Genomic DNA, 22,027 nt, shown 5'->3' with positions numbered 1-22,027 from the left:
GACATTTTAAACGCGTTAACCCTCGCAAGGCTGCTGGCCCAGACGGCATCCCTAGCCGCGTCCTCAGAGCATGCGCAGACCAGCTGGCTGGTGTGTTTACGGACATATTCAATCTCTCCCTATCCCAGTCTGCTGTCCCCACATGCTTCAAGATGTCCACCATTGTTCATGTACCAAAGAAGGCAAAGGTAACTGAACTAAATGACTATCGCCCCGTAGTACTCACTTCTGTCATCATGAAGTGCTTTGAAAGACTACCTGCCACCCTAGACCCACTTCAGTTTGCATACCGCCCCATCAATTCCACAGACGATGCAATCACCATCACACTGCACACTGCCCTATCCCATCTGGACAAGAGGAATACCTATGTAAGAATGCTGTTCATTGACTACAGCTCAGCATTCAACACCATAGTACCCTCCAAGCTCATCATTGAACATAAGGCCCTGGGTCTCAACCCCCTCCTGTACGTCCTGTTCACCCATGACTGCGTGGCCATGCACGCCTCCAACTCAATCATCAAGTTCGCAGACGACACAACAGTAGAAGGCTTGATTACCAACAACGACGAGACGGCCTACAGGGAGGAGGTGAGGGCACTTGGAGTGTGGTGTCAGGAAAACAACCTCACACTCAATGTCAACAAAACAAAGGAGATGATCGTGGACTTCAGGAAACAGCAGAGAGAGCACCCCCCTATCCACATCAATGGGACAGACAGCGTGGTGAAGAAGGTGCAACAACGGCTCTTCAACCTCAGGAGACTGAAGAAATTTGGCTTGTCACCTAAATCCCTCACAAACTTTTACAGATGCACAAATGAGAGCATCTTGTCGGGCTGTATCACCGCCTGGTACGGCAACTGCTCCACCCACAACCGTAAGGCTCTCCAGAGGGTAGTGAGGTCTGCACAACGCATCACCGGGGGCAAACTACCTGCCCTCCAGGACACCTACAGCACCCGATGTCACAGGAAGGCCAAAAAGATCATCAAGGACAACAACCACCCGAGCCACGGCCTGTTCACCCCGCTATCATCCAGAAGGCGAGGTCAGTACAGGTGCATCAAAGCTGGGACCGAGACACTGAAAAACAACTTCTATCTCAAGGCCATCAGACTGTTAAACAGCCATCACTAACACAGAGAGGCTGCTGCCTACATACAGACCAAAATCACTGGCCAATTTAATAAATTGATTTAATAAAGGTATCACAAGCCACTTTAAATAATGCCACTTTATATAATGTTTACATATCCTACATTACTCATCTCATATGTATATACTGTAGTCTATACCATCTATTGCATCTTGTCTATGCCGCACGGCCATCGCTCATCCATATATTTATGTACATATTCTCATTCACCCCTTTACATTTGTGTATATAAGGAAGTTGTTGTGAATTTGTTAGATATTACTTGTTAGATATTACTGCACTGTCAGAACTAGAAGCACAAGCATTTCGCTACACTCGCATTATCTGCTAACCACGTGTATGTGAACAATACAATTTAATTTGACTTTGATTAGATTTTTGGTCAGGGAGGTCACCATAAATCCAATGGTCACTCTGACAGAGCTCCAGAGTTCTTCTGTGGAGATGGGAGAACCTTCCAGAAGGACAACCATCTCTGCAGCACTCCACCAATCAGGTCTTTATGGTTGAGTGGCCAGACAGAAGCCACTCCTCAGTAAAAGGCACATGACAGCCCGCTTGGAGTTTGCCAAAAGGCACCTAAAGACTCTCAGACCATAAGAAACAAGATTCTCTGGTCTGATGAAACCAAGATTGAACTCTTTGGCCTGAATGCCAAGCGTCACGTCTGGAGGAAACCTGGCACCATCCCTACGGTGAAGCATGGTGGTGGCAGCATCATGCTGTGGGGATGTTTTTCAGTGGCAGGGACTGGGAGACTAGACAGGAGCGAGGCAAAGATAAACGGAGCAAAGTACAGAGAGATCCTTAATGAAAACCTACTCCAGAGCGCTCAGGACCTCAGACTGGTGCGAAGGTTCACCTTCCATCAGGACAACGACCCTAAGCACACAGCCAAGACAACGCAGGAGTGGCTTCGGGACAAGTCTCTAAATGTCCTTGAGTGACCCAGCCAGAGCCCGGACTTGAACAAGATCGAACATCTCTGGAGAGACCTGAAAATAGCTGTGCAGCGACGCTCCCCATCCAACCTGACATAGCTTGAGAGGATGTGCAGAGAAGAATGGGAGAAACTCCCCAAATACAGGTGTGCCAAGCTTGTAGCATCATACCCAAGAAGACTCAAGGCTGTAATCGCTGCCAAAGGTTCTTCAACAAAGTACTGAGTAAAGGGTCTGAATACTTATGTAAATGTGATATTTCAGGTTTTATTCTTAATAAATTAGCAAAAATGTATTGTCATTAATGGATATTGTGTGTAGATTATTGAGGGGAGAGCTTTGTATGCATCTCTGCTGCGTCCCAAATGGCACCCTCATTTCCAATACTTTATACCAAAGCCCTATAAAAGTAGTGCACTATATAGTGAATACCCACTGAGCACAGACGTCATTTCAACGTAAATTCAACATTGGTTTGACGTATTTAGTTTAAATGACGTGGAAACAACATTGATTCAACCAGTGTGTGCTCAGTGGGGAGGGTACCATGTCATGCCTTAGTGGAGGAAGTGTGGATGGGTCTGAATATAGCCTTAGTGGAGGAAGTGTGGATGGGTCTCAATATAGCCTTGGTGGAGGAAGTGTGGATGGGTCTGAATATAGCCTTAGTGGAGGAAGTGTGGATGGGTTTCAATATAGCATTGGTGGAGGAAGTGTGGATGGGTCTCAATATAGCCTTAGTGGAGGAAGTGTGGATGAGTCTCAATATAGCCTTAGTGGGGGAAGTGTGGATGGGTTTCAATATAGCTTTAGTGGAGGAAGTGTGGATGGGTTTCAATATAGCCTTAGTGGAGGAAGTGTGGATGGGTTTCAATATAGCTTTAGTGGAGGAAGTGTGGATGGGTCTGAATATAGCCTTAGTGGAGGAAGTGTGGATGGGTCTCAATATAGCCTTGGTGGAGGAAGTGTGGATGGTCTCAATATAGTTCTCTAGAGTTAGCCTGTCTAGAGTTAGCCTGTCTAGAGTTAGCCTGGCTAGAGTTAGCCTGTCTAGAGCTAGTCTGTCTAGAGTTAACCTGTCTAGAGTTAGCCTGGCTAGAGTTAGCCTGTCTAGAGCTAGTCTGTCTAGAGTTAGCCTGTCTAGAGCTAGTCTGTCTAGAGTTAGCCTGTCTAGAGTTAGCCTGGCTAGAGTTAACCTGTCTAGAGTTAACCTGTCTAGAGTTAGCCTGGCTAGAGTTAGCCTGTCTAGAGCTAGTCTGTCTAGAGTTAACCTGTCTAGAGTTAGCCTGGCTAGAGCTAGTCTGGCTAGAGCTAGTCTGGCTAGAGTTAGCCTGGCTAGAGTTAGCCTGGCTAGAGCTAGTCTGGCTCACACACGGCGAGAAAAAACATCCTCCTACTCCCCACTCAGATAGACGAGAGAAGGCTGGAGCTTTCACCAACAATTAATACTCTTTTACTTCCCTTTTGACTATTCACTCAACATCTTTGTGTGGGAGTTCGCAAAATACTTTTCATCGTGGGATACTTAGAAAGGAGAAAAGGGGGGGAGGTGGTAATTCTCTTCCTGTTCCGAGCCTGAGTGGTTCTGGTTGAATTCTACACTGTGTTAGTTGTAAAAAGTGATGATAACAAAGAACAACTTGTAACACCCCGTCCGTCTGTCTGTCCGTCTGTCTGTCTGTACTACTGCTGTAGGGTGGTAGCCAGGGGCCTTCTTTAGGGGGGAAAAAAATACAAGAGAAGGAAAATATGGGGACAGAGAGAGGGAGAGAGAGGAAGAGAGAAGAAGAGAGAGGGAGAGAGAAATAGAGAGAGGGAGAGAGAGGAAGAGGGAGAGAGAGAGAGAGGGAGAGGAAGAGAGAGGAAGAGAGAGGGAGAGAGGAAGAGAGAAATAGAGAGAGGGAGAGAGAAATAGAGAGAGGGAGAGAGAGGAAGAGGGAGAGAGAGAGAGAGAGGAAGAGGGAGAGAGAGAGGAAGAGGGAGGGAGAGAGAGAGAGGGAGAGAGAGGAAGAGAGAGGAAGAGAGAGGGAGAGAGAGGGAGAGAGAGGGAGAGAGAGGGAGAGAGAAATAGAGGGAGAGAGGAAGAGAGAAATAGAGAGAGGGAGAGAGAGGAAGAGAGAGGAAGAGAGAGGGAGAGAGGAAGAGAGGGAGGGAGAGAGGGAGAGGGGGAGAGAGAAATAGAGAGAGGGAGAGAGAGGGAGAGAGAAATAGAGGGAGAGAGGAAGAGAGAGAGAGAGAAAGGAAGAGGGAGAGAGAGAGGAAGAGAGAAATAGAGAGAGGGAGAGAGAGGAAGAGAGAGGAAGAGAGAGGGAGAGAGAGGAAGAGAGAGGGAGAGAGAGGGAGAGAGAGGGAGAGAGAAATAGAGAGAGGGAGAGAGAGGAAGAGATAAATAGAGAGAGAGGGAGAGAGAGGAAGAGATGAATAGAGAGAGGGAGAGAGAGGAAGAGGGAGAGAGAGAGGGGGAGAGGAAGAGAGAAATAGAGAGAGGGAGAGAGGAAGAGAGAAATAGAGAGAGGGAGAGAGAGGAAGAGATAAATAGAGAGAGAGGGAGAGAGAGGAAGAGATAAATAGAGAGAGGGAGAGAGAGGGAGAGAGAGGAAGAGATAAATAGAGAGAGGCAGAGAGAGGAAGAGTGAAACAGAGAGAGGAAGAGAGAGAGGTAGAGAGAGAAACATGTGGATCTGAGGTAACAAAGACAGAAAAGATGAGACAGGCATGCAGCCAGGATGAAAAACAAATATCCCAGAGATAGTTCTCTGATTCTGGGGACTGTCCTTCTGGGGCCCTAGAGATGACCTCACATGACATGAGAAACGAAAACAAACCAACTGCAAGCTAAAACTCAGGTAAAATAATATTGTAAGTATATACAGTTAAACATTATCAATTTTCATCTAATCACACTAAATTATCATTCATTTAAACAGTTTTGTGTTTTTTTTTCTCCAATCAAAAATGTCCAGGTATGATTTAATTAAATCATGACACAGCACAAATAATCTATCTGTCCTAAACTACCCGCTGGGCACACAGTGGTTGAACCAACGTTGAATAGACATTGAATTGATGTCTGGGCACACAGTGGGGAGTGCTGCACATCATTCCAAAATGTCTGTCTATAACTTTACAAGTCTGTGATTGTGTGGCAGGGGACATTTGTCAGTCTGGTAGCTATCAGTAACTCGAAGAGCAGAAGATAAAAATCCATGTGTGTAAAATGAAAGGCCAGTTTAATCGTTGACCTTTGACATGTACAGCGGTGAAACCAGAACAATTACAATCCCACCAAATATGGCCGCCAGTCCATTCTGATAGGCTGGCTGCCAACACTAAAACCTCCCTCCCTCTATCCTAGCATGCTGATAGGCTGGCTGGCAACACTAAAACCTCCCTCCCTCTATCCTAGCATGCTGATAGGCTGGCTGCCAACACTAAAACCTCCCTCCCTCTATCCTAGCATGCTGATAGGCTGGCTGGCAACACTAAAACCTCCCTCCCTCTATCCTAGCATGCTGATAGGCTGGCTGCCAACACTAAAACCTCCCTCCCTCTATCCTAGCATGCTGATAGGCTGGCTGCCAACACTAAAACCTCCCTCCCTCTATCCTAGCATGCTGATAGGCTGGCTGCCAACACTAAAACCTCCCTCCCTCTATCCTAGCATGCTGATAGGCTGGCTAGCAACACCAAAACCTCCCTCCCTCTATCCTAGCATGCTGATAGGCTGGCTAGCAACACTAAAACCTCCCTCCCTCTATCCTAGCATGCTGATAGGCTGGCTGGCAACACCAAAACCTCCCTCCCTCTATCCTAGCATGCTGATAGGCTGGCTGCCAACACTAAAACCTCCCTCCCTCTATCCTAGCATGCTGATAGGCTGGCTAGCAACACCAAAACCTCCCTCCCTCTATCCTAGCATGCTGATAGGCTGGCTAGCAACACCAAAACCTCCCTCCCTCTATCCTAGCATGCTGATAGGCTGGCTAGCAACACTAAAACCTCCCTCCCTCTATCCTAGCATGCTGATAGGCTGGCTAGCAACACTAAAACCTCCCTCCCTCTATCCTAGCATGCTGATAGGCTGGCTGCCAACACTAAAACCTCCCTCCCTCTATCCTAGCATGCTGATAGGCTGGCTGCCAACACTAAAACCTCCCCTCCCTCTATCCTAGCATGCTGATAGGCTGGCTGCCAACACTAAAACCTCCCTCCCTCTATCCTAGCATGCTGATAGGCTGGCTAGCAACACTAAAACCTCCCTCCCTCTATCCTAGCATGCTGATAGGCTGGCTGCCAACACTAAAACCTCCCTCCCTCTATCCTAGCATGCTGATAGGCTGGCTGCCAACACTAAAACCTCCCCTCCCTCTATCCTAGCATGCTGATAGGCTGGCTGCCAACACTAAGGCCACAGACAGAAATGGTATTCATCTGTGGACAGAACAGTAGGCTACATCTCCCTCTATCTCTCTCAGTACCACTCTCTCCATGTCTCTCCTTCCCTCTCTCTCCCTCCCTCTCTCTCCTTCCCTCTCTCTCCCTCCCTACCTCCCTCCCTACCTTCTTCTCACTCCCTTCTTCTCCCTCCCTACCTCCCTCCCTACCTCTCCCTACCTCTCCCTCCCTACCTTCTTCTCACTCCCTTCTTCTCCCTCCCTACCTCCCTCCCTACCTCCCCCTCCCTCCCTACCTCTCCCTCCCTACCTCCCCCTCCCTACCTCTCCCTACCTCTCCCTACCTCTCCCTCCCTACACCTTCCTCTGACTCTCTCTCTCCCTCCCTACCTCTCCCTCCCTACCTCTCCCTCCCTACCTCCCCCTCCCTACACCTTCCTCTGACTCCCTCTCTCTCACTCCCTCCCTACCTCTCCCCCTACCTCTTTTAAAACTTTACTATTGTTATCGAAAATTGTTCACAGTGAAATATCATGACAAAAACGTTCTTAACCCTATATTCACCCCCACGGCCCAAAATAGCATCTTTCAAGTGGTTGCAACAGCTTTGCAACAAAGCAAATGTTTGTATTTGAAATCAGGCGTGGAAAGAAAGAGCAGGAGGAGGGAAAGTAGAGGTAAAAATGAAAGGAAACATTAACACAGTCCCCACATTAAAATGAAAGGACACATTAACACAGTCCCACATTAAAATGAAAGGACACATTAACACAGTCCCACATTAAAATGAAAGGACACATTAACACAGTCCCCACATTAAAATGAAAGGACACATTAACACAGTCCCACATTAAAATGAAAGGACACATTAACACAGTCCCACATTAAAATGAAAGGACACATTAACACAGTCCCACATTAAAATGAAAGGACACATTAACACAGTCCCACATTAAAATGAAAGGACACATTAACACAGCCCCACATTAAAATGAAAGGACACATTAACACAGTCCCACATTAAAATGAAAGGACACATTAACACAGTCCCCACATTAAAATGAAAAGACACATTAACACAGTCCCACATTAAAATGAAAGGACACATTAACATAGTCCCACATTAAAATGAAAGGACACATTAACACAGTCCCCACATTAAAAATGAAAGGACACATTAACACAGTCCCACATTAAAATGCATGGAGACGAGTTAGATCATTGAGTAAACCTGGTCATAATACGCAGAGTTGCACAAATCCAATGAAGCATGCTTCCCCCATTTTACTCCCCAACTCAGTCAACCCCCACATCAAACAAGCACACAACACACACACACTTAAACAAACACTACCCCCCCCCCAGACCCCCCCGCCCCCCACTGTGTCCCTCTGTCCTACCCATAGTGCAGTGCTCTCCGTTCCACCCCGGGCTGCATTCACACTTCCCTTCCTTGCAGGTGCCGTGCTCGCTGCAGCGTGGGTGACACGCCCGCTGGTCACACCCAGCGCCCATCCAGCCATCATCACAGCGACAGGTACCCGACATGCAGATGCCATGGCCACCACAGTCCGCTGCACAAATCTCTGTGGGAGCCGGGGAGACAGAGAGAATAGAGGGAGGGGAAGGGAGACAGAGAGAATAGAGGGAGAGGAAGGGAGACAGAGAGAATAGAGGGAGGGGAAGGAAGACAGAGAGAATAGAGGGAGAGGAAGGAAGACAGAGAGAATAGAGGGAGGGGAAGGAAGACAGAGAGAATAGAGGGAGAGGAAGGGAGACAGAGAGAATAGAGGGAGAGGAAGGAAGACAGAGAGAATAGAGGGAGAGGAAGGGAGACAGAGAGAATAGAGGGAGGGGAAGGAAGACAGAGAGAATAGAGGGAGAGGAAGGGAGACAGAGAGAATAGAGGGAGGGGAAGGGAGACAGAGAGAATAGAGGGAGAGGAAGGGAGACAGAGAGAATAGAGGGAGGGGAAGGGAGACAGAGAGAATAGAGGGAGAGGAAGGGAGACAGAGAGAATAGAGGGAGGGGAAGGAAGACAGAGAGAATAGAGGGAGAGGAAGGGAGACAGAGAGAATAGAGGGAGGGGAAGGGAGACAGAGAGAATAGAGGGAGGGGAAGGAAGACAGAGAGAATAGAGGGAGGGGAAGGGAGACAGAGAGAATAGAGGGAGGGGAAGGGAGACAGAGAGAATAGAGGGAGAGGAAGGAAGACAGAGAGAATAGAGGGAGAGGAAGGGAGACAGAGAGAATAGAGGGAGGGGAAGGAAGACAGAGAGAATAGAGGGAGAGGAAGGGAGACAGAGAGAATAGAGGGAGGGGAAGGAAGACAGAGAGAATAGAGGGAGAGGAAGGGAGACAGAGAGAATAGAGGGAGGGGAAGGAAGACAGAGAGAATAGAGGGAGGGGAAGGGAGACAGAGAGAATAGAGGGAGAGGAAGGAAGACAGAGAGAATAGAGGGAGGGGAAGGAAGACAGAGAGAATAGAGGGAGAGGAAGGAAGACAGAGAGAATAGAGGGAGGGGAAGGAAGACAGAGAGAATAGAGGGAGGGGAAGGGAGACAGAGAGAATAGAGGGAGGGGAAGGAAGGAAGGCAGACAGTAAGAGAATGAGAGAGAGAGAGGAGAGATAAATAGAGAGAGAGAGAGAGAGAGAGAGAGAGAGAGAGAGAGAGAGAGAGAGAGAGAGAGAGAGAGAGAGAGAGAGAGAGAGAGAGAGATGGAGGGAGAGAGAGAGAGATGGAGAGAGAGAGATAGAGAGAGAGAGAGAGAGAGAGAGAGAGAGAGAGAGAGGAGGAGGAGGAGGAGGAGGAGGAGACGGACAGGGTGAAGAGAAGAACACATCCAGAAGTTATTGTGAGGAAGAGGGTCTTGCTCCACTACCTTGTCTGCTGGCCGCTGAAAATACATTCCTGCACCTCATAATCCCTTTTGACAGAAGAAATCTAGTAAGACCATTACAAAGAAAGGACATGGATTGTGGAGGAATTAACTAAATGTATGCTTCTCCGTTTTCCCTCTCTTCCCTTTCTATTGTCACACGACGAGGAGGGGAGGAAGAGGAGAATCCAATCCAACGAGAACATACCTATAGGAACTTCAACACGTCCGATTGAATTAAAATAGGGTTGAGTGCTCATGGGTTATGAGGCTAGTGGTAGCTCTATATGTCTGCATCCCAAATAGCACCCTATTCCCTATATAGTTCACTACTATTGATCAGAACCCTATTGGAAGAAGTGCCTATACACTGAGGGATGCTGGCCCATGTTAACTCCAATGCTTCCCACAGGGATGCTGGCCCATGTTAACTCCAATGCTTCCCATAGGGATGCTGGCCCATGTTAACTCCAATGCTTCCCACAGGGATGCTGGCCCATGTTAACTACAATGCTTCCCACAGGGATGCTGGCCCATGTTAACTCCAATGCTTCCCACAGGGATGCTGGCCCATGTTAACTCCAATGCTTCCCACAGGGATGCTGGCCCATGTTAACTCCAATGCTTCCCACAGGGATGCTGGCCCATGTTAACTCCAATGCTTCCCACAGGGATGCTGGCCCATGTTAACTACAATGCTTCCCACAGGGATGCTGGCCCATGTTAACTCCAATGCTTCCCACAGGGATGTTGGCCCATGTTAACTACAATGCTTCCCATAGGGATGTTGGCCCATGTTAACTACAATGCTTCCCACAGGGATGTTGGCCCATGTTAACTACAATGCTTCCCACAGGGATGTTGGCCCATGTTAACTACAATGCTTCCCACAGGGATGTTGGCCCATGTTAACTACAATGCTTCCCACAGGGATGTTGGACCATGTTAACTACAATGCTTCCCACAGGGATGTTGGCCCATGTTAACTACAATGCTTCCCACAGGGATGTTGGCCCATGTTAACTACAATGCTTCCCACAGGGATGTTGGCCCATGTTAACTACAATGCTTCCCACAGGGATGTTGGCCCATGTTAACTACAATGCTTCCCACAGGGATGTTGGCCCATGTTAACTACAATGCTTCCCATAGGGATGTTGGACCATGTTAACTACAATGCTTCCCACAGGGATGTTGGCCCATGTTAACTCCAATGCTTCCCACAGGGATGCTGGCCCATGTTAACTCCAATGCTTCCCACAGGGATGTTGGCCCATGTTAACTACAATGCTTCCCACAGGGATGTTGGCCCATGTTAACTACAATGCTTCCCACAGGGATGTTGGCCCATGTTAACTCCAATGCTTCCCACAGGGATGCTGGCCCATGTTGACTCCAATGCTTCCCACAGGGATGCTGGCCCATGTTAACTACAATGCTTCCCACAGGGATGCTGGCCCATGTTAACTACAATGCTTCCCACAGTTGTGTCAAGTTGGCTGGATGTCCTTTGGGTGATGGACCATCCTTGATACACACAGGAAACTGTTGAGTGTGAAAAACCCCAGCAGCGTTGCAGTTCTTGACACAAACCGGTGCACCTGGCACCTACTACCATACCCCGTTCAAAGACACTTAAATATTTTGTCTTGCCCATTCACCCTCTGAATGACACACATACACAATCCATGTCTCAATTGTCTCAAGGCTTAAAAATCCTTCTTTAACCCGTCATCCTCCCCTTCATCTACACTATCGGTCAAAAGTTTTAGAACAACTTCTCATTCAAGGGTTTTTCTTTATTTTTACTATTTTCTACATTGTACAAACTATGAAATAACACATATGGAATCATGAAGTAACCAAAAAAGTGTTAATAAACAAATCAAAATATATTTTGTATTTGAGATTCTTCAAATAGCCACACTCTTGGCATTCTCTCAACCAACTTCATGAGGTAGTCACCTGGAATGCATTTAAATTAACAGGTGTGCCTTGTTAAAAGTTAATTTGTGGAATTTCTTTCCTTCTTAATGCGTTTGAGCCAATCAGTTGTGTTGTGACAAGGTAGGGGTGGTATACAGAAGATAGCCCTATTTGGTATAAGACCAAGTCCATATTATGGCAAGAACAGCTCAAATAAGCAAAGAGAAATGACAGTCCATCAATTACTTTAAAACATGAAGGTCAGTCAATATGGAAAATGTCAAGAACTTTGAAAGTTTCTTCAAGTGCAGTCAATAAATGCTTTGCTCATGAGGACCACTAAAGGGATGGAAGACCCAGAGTTACCTCTGCTGCAGAAGATAAGCTCATTAGAGTTACCAGCATCAGAAATTGCAGCCCAAATAAATGCTTCTCAGAGTTCAAGTAACAGACACATCTCAACATCAACTGTTCAGAGGAGACTGTGTGAATCAGGCCTTCATGGTTGAATTGCTGCAAAGAAACCACTACTAAAGGACATCAATAAGAAGAAGAGACTTGCTTGGGCCAAGAAACACAAACAATGGACATTAGACCGGTGGAAATCTGTCCTTTGGTCTGATGAGTCCAAATTTGAGATTTTGGGTTCCAACCGCCGTGTCTTTGTGAGACGAAGAGCAAGTGAACAGATGATCTCTGCATGTGTAGTTCCCACCGTAAAGCATGGAGGAGGAGGTGTGATGGTGTGGGGGTTCTTTGCTGGTGACACTGTCAGTGATTTATTTAGAATTCAAGGCACACTTAACCAGCATGGCTCCCACAGCATTCTGCAGCGATACACCATCCAATCGGGTTTACACTTAGTGGGACTATAATTTATTTTTCAACAGGACAATGACCCAACACACCTCCAGGCTGTGTAAGGGCTATTTGACCAAGAAGGAGAGTGATGGAGTGCTGCATCAGATGACCTGGCCTCCACAATCACCCGACTTCAACCCAATTGAGATGTTTTGGGATGAGTCGGACCGCAGAGTGAAGGAAAAGAAGCCAACAAGTGCTCAGCATATGTGGGAAATCCTTCAAGACTGTTGGAAAAGCATTCCAGGTGAAGCAAAGCTGTCATCAAGGCAAAGGGTGGCTACTTCGAAGAACCTCAAATACAAAATATATTTTGATTTGTTTAACACTTTTTTGGATCCTACATAATTCAACCTGTCACCCCCCCCCCTTCATCAAGACATCAAGAAGAGATCATAGCTTTTACCTGGTCAGTCTATGTCATGGTGTTCCTAATGTTTTGTATCCTCAGTATAGGGATTAGGGTGTCATCTCTCAAACGTGATGAAGAGAAGTACACCCTCTGCTTTACCACACTGGGAAATATAACAAGATGTTGATTTGGTGTTCATGTTTTATTTCTGGCCTGTGACTCATCAGTGAGTGAGTGAGTGAGATGTTAGTATGGAGGAGAGGAGAGGAGAGGAGAGGAGAGGAGAGGAGAGGAGAGGAGAGGAGATGGAGAGGAGAGGAGAGGAGAGGAGAGGAGAGGAGAGGAGAGGAGAGGAGAGGAGAGGAGAGGAGAGGAGAGGAGAGGAGAGGAGAGGAGAGGAGAGGAGAGGACGGGAGAAGGGAGGAGTGGAGAGGACGGGAGAGGAGAGGTGATTAGAGGAGAGGAAAGGAGAGCCGAGCGGAGCAGGACAGGACAGGAGAGGAGAGGAGAGGAGAGGAGAGGAGAGGAGAGGAGAGGAGAGGAGAGGAGAGGAGAGGAGAGGAGAGGAGAGGAGAGGAGAGGAGAGGAGATGGAGGAGAGGAGAGGAGAGGAGAGGAGAGGAGAGGAGAGGAGAGGAGAGGAGAGGAGATGGAGAGGAGAGGAGAGGAGAGGAGAGGAGAGGAGAGGAGAGGAGAGGAGAGGAGAGGAGAGGAGAGGAGAGGAGAGGAGAGGAGAGGAGAGGAGAGGGAGAGGAGAGGAGAGGAGAGGACGGGAGAAGGGAGGAGTGGAGAGGGACGGGAGAGGAGAGGTGATTAGAGGAGAGGAAAGGAGAGCCGAGCGGAGCAGGACAGGACAGGAGAGGAGAGGAGAGGAGAGGAGAGGAGAGGAGAGGAGAGGAGATGGAGGAGAGGAGAGGAGAGGAGAGGAGAGGAGAGGAGAGGAGAGGAGAGGAGAGGAGAGGAGAGGAGAGGAGAGGAGAGGAGAGGAGATGGAGAGGAGAGGAGAGGAGAGGAGAATAGAGGAGAGGAGAGGAGAGGAGAGGAGAGGAGAGGAGAGGAGAGGAGAGGAGAGGAGAGGAGAGGAGAGGAGAGGAGAGGAGAGGAGAGGAGAGGAGAGGAGAGGAGAGGAGAGGAGAGGAGAGGAGAGGAGAGGAGAGGGTATTAGACAAGCTGACTCAAGGGCCACTAGATATCAATACTTAGTTTCTACTAAACACAAACTGAGATTGTGTCTCTCTGTAAAATGCCATCCAATTTCCTAAACTAGTACACTACATTTGGCTAGTGTAGGACTTATTGTCTAAACAGTTAACTCTGTATCAGCCATCATTTTCTAGTAAAATGCATGTATCCTATCAGTGCCTGATTAGCCCCAATCAGCTGAACCAATTTCATCTATTCAGGGAGATAGATACAGCTCAAATATATTGGCAACCTTGCACTTTACAAATGGAGCAGAATGTTAATTTTTAAAAAAATAAGTTTTTCCTTGTTCAAAACTGGTTGAATCACAATTTTTTTACCCTGAAGGCACCTGAAAACTTACCACAGGTGAGATAAATTGCACAGTAAACGAGAATAATTGCCTCCAAACCCAAATTAATTAGAACTTTGAATAATTTAGTCAATTATTTTTTTGGGGGGGGGTCAAAGTTCTAAATCTCAATGTCATTTGTCATAATTTATTTTCTTCTGGTCTTGTGCCAAAATCAAACAAATGTTAATGCGTAAACACTGAATGGGTTTTTTTTTCATTTTTTTTTCTTCTTTCAATTAAAGTAAAGTGAATTATGCAAGGTTGCCAATATATTTGATCCCCCCCCCCCCCTGTACAGTACAGTGTCAGTCAGTTAATAAGATAATTACTGGTTTGTGTATTCTGTGATTGTACTACTGTTAATGGATTGAGTGAGTTGGTCTTTTCAGCCAGAACATGGCATTAGAGGCTTTCAAACATTTAAAGGAACAATCCTCTATTCTCTCTGGATAATTACAGAGTGGAGCTTTGTTGAATTATGCAAATGGATTTCATTTCACATGTGATTTAAAAAAAAAAAAAAATATTCGAGGGAGAGTCTGTACAGCGTTTCATTCAGAGAGCTAGTTAGTGTAGATTAGGACCCACACACACACACACACACACACACACACACACACACACACACACACACACACACACTCACGCATGAACGCACACACACACACACACACACACACACACACACACACACACACACACACACACACACACACACACACACACACATGAACGCACACACACACACACACACACACACACACACACACACACACACACACACACACACACACACACACACACACACACACACACACACACACACCATCAATAATGTATATTATTACATTTGGTGCATTTCCCTATAGGATATCTGAGATAGAAGCCTTGGTTCAAATCAAATGAAATTGTATTAGTCACATGCACCGAATACAACAGGTGTAGGCCTCACAGTGAAATGCTGAATACAACAGGTGAGGTAGACCTCACAGTGAAATGCTGAATACAACAGGTGTAGTAGACCTCACAGTGAAATGCTGAATACAACAGGTGTAGTAGACCTCACAGTGAAATGCTGAATACAACAGGTGTAGTAGACCTTACAGTGAAATGCTGAATACAACAGGTGTAGTAGACCTCACAGTGAAATGCTAAATACAACAGGTGTAGTAGACCTCACAGTGAAATGCTGAATACAACAGGTGTAGTAGACCTTACAGTGAAATGCTGAATACAACAGGTGTAGTAGACCTCACAGTGAAATGCTGAATACAACAGGTGTAGTAGACCTCACAGTGAAATGCTGAATACAACAGGTGTAGTAGACCTCACAGTGAAATGCTGAATACAACAGGTGTAGTAGACCTCACAGTGAAATGCAGAATACAACAGGTGTAGTAGACCTCACAGTGAAATGCTGAATACAACAGGTGTAGTAGACCTCACAGTGAAATGCTGAATACAACAGGTGTAGTAGACCTCACAGTGAAATGCTAAATACAACAGGTGTAGTAGACCTCACAGTGAAATGCTGAATACAACAGGTGTAGTAGACCTTACAGTGAAATGCTGAATACAACAGGTGTAGTAGACCTCACAGTGAAATGCTGAATACAACAGGTGTAGTAGACCTCACAGTGAAATGCTGAATACAACAGGTGTAGTAGACCTCACAGTGAAATGCTGAATACAACAGGTGTAGTAGACCTCACAGTGAAATGCAGAATACAACAGGTGTAGTAGACCTCACAGTGAAATGCTGAATACAACAGGTGTAGTAGACCTCACAGTGAAATGCTGAATACAACAGGTGTAGTAGACCTCACAGTGAAATGCTGAATACAACAGGTGTAGTAGACCTCACAGTGAAATGCTGAATACAACAGGTGTAGTAGACCTCACAGTGAAATGCTGAATACAACAGGTGTAGTAGACCTCACAGTGAAATGCAGAATACAACAGGTGTAGTAGACCTCACAGTGAAATGCTGAATACAACAGGTGTAGTAGACCTCACAGTGAAATGCTGAATACAACAGGTGTAGTAGACCTCACAGTGAAATGCTGAATACAACAGGTGTAGTAGACCTTACAGTGAAATGCTGAATACAACAGGTGTAGTAGACCTTACAGTGAAATGCTGAATACAACAGGTGTAGTAGACCTCACAGTGAAATGCTGAATACAACAGGTGTAGTAGACCTTACAGTGAAATGCTGAATACAACAGGTGTAGTAGACCTCACAGTGAAATGCTGAATACAACAGGTGTAGTAGACCTCACAGTGAAATGCAGAATACAACAGGTGTAGTAGACCTCACAGTGAAATGCTGAATACAACAGGTGTAGTAGACCTCACAGTGAAATGCTGAATACAACAGGTGTAGTAGACCTCACAGTGAAATGCAGAATACAACAGGTGTAGTAGACCTCACAGTGAAATGCTGAATACAACAGGTGTAGTAGACCTCACAGTGAAATGCTGAATACAACAGGTGTAGTAGACCTCACAGTGAAATGCAGAATACAACAGGTGTAGTAGACCTCACAGTGAAATGCTGAATACAACAGGTGTAGTAGACCTCACAGTGAAATGCTGAATACAACAGGTGTAGTAGACCTCACAGTGAAATGCAGAATACAACAGGTGTAGTAGACCTCACAGTGAAATGCTGAATACAACAGGTGTAGTAGACCTCACAGTGAAATGCTGAATACAACAGGTGTAGTAGACCTCACAGTGAAATGCTGAATACAACAGGTGTAGTAGACCGTACAGTGAAATGCTGAATACAACAGGTGTAGTAGACCTCACAGTGAAATGCTGAATACAACAGGTGTAGTAGACCTCACAGTGAAATGCAGAATACAACAGGTGTAGTAGACCTCACAGTGAAATGCTAAATACAACAGGTGTAGTAGACCTTACAGTGAAATGCTTACTTACAAGCCTTTAACCAACAATACAGTTTAAAAAAATTACTAAAAAAAGTAAGAGGTAAGAAAAACAAATGATTAAAGAGCAGCTGTAAATAACAATAACGAGGCTGTATACAGGGTATTACGGTACAGAGTCAATGTGGAGGCTATATACAGGGGGTACCGGTACATAGTCAATGTGGAGGCTATATACAGGGGGTACCGGTACAGAGTCAATGTGGAGGCTATATACAGGGGGTACCAGTACAGAGTCAATGTGGAGGCTATATACAGGGGGTACCGGTACAGAGTCAATGTGGAGGCTATATACAGGGGGTACCAGTACAGAGTCAATGTGGAGGCTATATACAGGGGGTACCGGTACAGAGTCAATGTGGAGGCTATATACAGGGGGTACCGGTACATAGTCAATGTGGAGGCTATATACAGGGGGTACCGGTACAGAGTCAATGTGGAGGCTATATACAGGGGGTACCAGTACAGAGTCAATGTGGAGGCTATATACAGGGGGTACCGGTACAGAGTCAATGTGGAGGCTATATACAGGGGGTACCAGTACAGAGTCAATGTGGAGGCTATATACAGGGGGTACCGGTACAGAGTCAATGTGGAGGCTATATACAGGGGGTACCGGTACAGAGTCAATGTGGAGGCTATATACAGGGGGTACCGGTACAGAGTCAATGTGGAGGCTATATACAGGGGGTACCGGTACAGAGTCAATGTGGAGGCTATATACAGGGGGTACCGGTACAGAGTCAATGTGGAGGCTATATACAGGGGGTACCGGTACAGAGTCAATGTGGAGGCTATATACAGGGGGTACCGGTACAGAGTCAATGTGGAGGCTATATACAGGGGGTACCGGTACAGAGTCAATGTGGAGGCTATATACAGGGGGTACCGGTACAGAGTCAATGTGGAGGCTATATACAGGGGGTACCGGTACAGAGTCAATGTGGAGGCTATATACAGGGGGTACCGGTACAGAGTCAATGTGGAGGCTATATACAGGGTGTTACGGTACAGAGTCAATGTGGAGGCTATATACAGGGGGTACCGGTACAGAGTCAATGTGGAGGCTATATACAGGGGGTACCGGTACAGAGTCAATGTGGAGGCTATATACAGGGGGTACCGGTACAGAGTCAATGTGGAGGCTATATACAGGGGGTACCGGTACAGAGTCAATGTGGAGGCTATATACAGGGGGTACCAGTACAGAGTCAATGTGGAGGCTATATACAGGGGGTACCGGTACAGAGTCAATGTGGAGGCTATATACAGGGGGTACCGGTACAGAGTCAATGTGGAGGCTATATACAGGGGGTACCGGTACAGAGTCAATGTGGAGGCTATATACAGGGGGTACCGGTACAGAGTCAATGTGGAGGCTATATACAGGGGGTACCAGTACAGAGTCAATGTGGAGGCTATATACAGGGGGTACCGGTACAGAGTCAATGTGGAGGCTATATACAGGGGGTACCGGTACAGAGTCAATGTGGAGGCTATATACAGGGGGTACCGGTACAGAGTCAATGTGGAGGCTATATACAGGGGGTACCGGTACAGAGTCAATGTGGAGGCTATATACAGGGGGTACCGGTACAGAGTCAATGTGGAGGCTATATACAGGGGGTACTGGTACAGAGTCAATGTGGAGGCTATATACAGGGTGTTACAGTACAGAGTCAATGTGGAGGCTATATACAGGGGGTACCGGTACAGAGTCAATGTGGAGGCTATATACAGGGGGTACCGGTACAGAGTCAATGTGGAGGCTATATACAGGGGGTACCGGTACAGAGTCAATGTGGAGGCTATATACAGGGTATTACGGTACAGAGTCAATGTGGAGGCTATATACAGGGTATTACGGTACAGAGTCAATGTGGAGGCTATGTACAGGGGGTACCGATACAGAGTCAATGTGGAGGCTATATACAGGTGGTACCGGTACAGAGTCAATGTGGAGGCTATATACAGGGGGTACCGGTACAGAGTCAATGTGGAGGCTATATACAGGGGGTACCGGTACAGAGTCAATGTGGAGGCTATATACAGGGGGTAACAGTGTCGAGGTAATTGAGGTAATATGTACATGTAGGTAGAGTTATTGACTATGCATAGAGCGTAGAAGGGGGGAGGAGGCAATGCAAATAGTCTGGGTAGCCATTTGATTAGCTGTTCAGGAGTCTTATGGCTTGGTGGTAGAAGCTGTTTAGAAGCCTCTTGGACCAAGACTTGGTGCCCCGGTACCGCTTGCCGTGCGGTAGCAGAGAGAACAGTCTATAACTGGGGTGGCTGGAGTTGTTGACAATTGTTAGGGCCTTCCTCTGACACCACCTGGTATAGAGGTCCAGGATGGCAGGCAGCTTGGCCCCAGTGATGTACTGGGCCGTTCGCACTACCCTCTGTAGTGCCTTGCGGTCAGAAGCCGAGCAGTTGTCATACCAGGCGGTGATGCAACCAGTCAGGAGACTGAAAAGACTTGGCGTTGGTCCCCATATCCTCAAAAAGTTCTACAGCTACACCATTAAGAGCATCCTGACGGGTTGCATCACCGCCTGAGATAAAAGCTTTGGTTGGTACATCAACTGACTTATTATAACATACAGCCTGATTACTTTAGTTAGGGAATTATATGTGAATTAAACTGTACGCTCTCAAAGCACAACAATAACAAATGTCAACAACACAATAATGAAATGTCAACAACACAATAATGAAATGTCAACAACACAATAATGAAATGTCAACACAACACAAACACACCTGAAATGTCAACAACACAATAATGAAATGTCAACACAACACAAACACACCTGAAATGTCAACAACACAATAATGAAATGTCAACAACACAATAATGAAATGTCAACATAACACAATAATGAAATGTCAACAACACAATAATGAAATGTCAACATAACACAATAATGAAATGTCAACACAACACAAACACACCTGAAATGTCAACAACACAATAATGAAATGTCAACAACACAATAATGAAATGTCAACAACACAATAATGAAATGTCAACATAACACAATAATGAAATGTCAACATAACACAATAATGAAATGTCAACAACACAATAATGAAATGTCAACAACACAATAATGAAATGTCAACACAACACAAACACACCTGAAATGTCAACAACACAATAATGAAATGTCAACAACACAATAATGAAATGTCAACACAACACAACACACCTGAAATGTCAACACAACACAATAATGAAATGTCAACACAACACAAACACACCTGAAATGTCAACAACACAATAATGAAATGTCAACAACACAATAATGAAATGTCAACAACACAATAATGAAATGTCAACACAACACAAACACACCTGAAATGTCAACAACACAATAATGAAATGTCAACAACACAATAATGAAATGTCAACAACACAATAATGAAATGTCAACACAACACAAACACACCTGAAATGTCAACAACACAATAATGAAATGTCAACACAACACAAACACACCTGAAATGTCAACAACACAATAATGAAATGTCAACAACACAATAATGAAATGTCAACAACAAAATAATGAAATGTCAACACAACACAATAATGAAATGTCAACACAACACAATAATGAAATGTCAACACAACACAATAATGAAATGTCAACACAACACAATAATGAAATGTCAACACAACACAAACACACCTGAAATGTCAACAACACAATAATGAAATGTCAACAACACAATAATGAAATGTCAACAACACAATAATGAAATGTCAACAACACAATAATGAAATGTCAACACAACACAAACACACCTGAAATGTCAACAACACAATAATGAAATGTCAACACAACACAAACACACCTGAAATGTCAACAACACAATAATGAAATGTCAACAACACAATAATGAAATGTCAACAACACAATAATGAAATGTCCCACTTGCTAAATGGGTGTATAGCTTGTTTTGCTTTCATCATCAATATAAATGTTATTTGGTAAAGTGCATTCGAAGTGTCCAAGCTAGTCATTCCACCTGATAACATTTTTTTTTTAAATAAAATATTCAGTACCAGTCAAAAGTTTGGGCACAACTACTCCTTCAAGGGTTTTTCTTTATTTGTACTATTTTATACATTGTAGAATAATAGATAAGACATCAAAACTATGAAATAACACATATGGAATCACGTAATAACCAAAAAAAGCATTAAAACAAATCAAAATATATTTTATATTTGTGATTCTTGTCACGATCGTCGTAATAACTGGACCAAGGTGCAGCGTACGTAGAGTTCCACATGTTTAATCCATGAAACTCACACAAAAAAAAACAATAAAGAATGAAGGAAACGTGACGTCTGGAGTGCTCACAGGCAACTACACAAAAACAAGATCCCACAAAACACAGTGGGGAAATGGCTGCCTAAATATGATCCCCAATCAGAGACAACGATAAACAGCTGCCTCTGATTGGGAACCATACCAGGCCAACATAGAAATAGAACAACCTAGATTACCCACCCTAGTCACACCCTGACCTAACCAACATAGAGAATAAAAGGCTCTCTATGGTCAGGGCGTGACACTACCCCCCCCCCTATGGTCAGGGCATGACAATTCTTCAAAGTAGCCACCCTTTGCCTTGATGACAGCTTTGCACATGAATGAGTAGCTGTGTCCAAACTTTTAACTGGTACTGTATATATGTTTTGAAATTTGTTGTTATACTCAAATGACTGAGACAACTACATGTATTTAAGGTGTCTAATGAATGTATTCATTCATTCAACTGAGAAGTTATCTGTTGTCTCCATTTCTACACAGAGAAGCAGAAGGGCTGCTAATTCATTTAAATCTCAGACAGCCTCCAAAATGCCACCCTAATCCCTATATAGTGCACTACTTTTGACCAGAGCCCTATGGGCCCTAACACTGTATAGAGTCCTACGGGCCCTGGTCAAAAGTAGTGCACTACATAGGGATTAGGGTGGCATTTGGAAGGAAGTCTCAGACTGTCGACGCTG

The 22,027-nt window shown here is 45.4% G+C and overlaps 1 protein-coding gene across 10 annotated transcripts in view; it reads right to left on the bottom strand.

Annotated features, from left to right (window-relative positions):
- tenm4 (teneurin transmembrane protein 4) overlaps positions 1-22,027 on the bottom strand; it is a 649,554-nt gene that overhangs the window by 234,386 nt on the left and 393,141 nt on the right. For all 10 annotated transcript variants that reach the window (XM_045704148.1, XM_045704149.1, XM_045704150.1 and 7 more), the window contains one exon: positions 7,897-8,082. In XM_045704148.1, coding sequence (XP_045560104.1) covers positions 7,897-8,082 — 186 coding nt within the window. The remainder of the gene's footprint in view (positions 1-7,896; positions 8,083-22,027) is intronic.

This window comes from Salmo salar, chromosome ssa20 (assembly GCF_905237065.1).
Source record: "Salmo salar chromosome ssa20, Ssal_v3.1, whole genome shotgun sequence".
Taxonomy (NCBI): Eukaryota; Metazoa; Chordata; class Actinopteri; order Salmoniformes; family Salmonidae; genus Salmo; species Salmo salar.
This window is presented reverse-complemented; position numbering and strand designations above follow the sequence as displayed.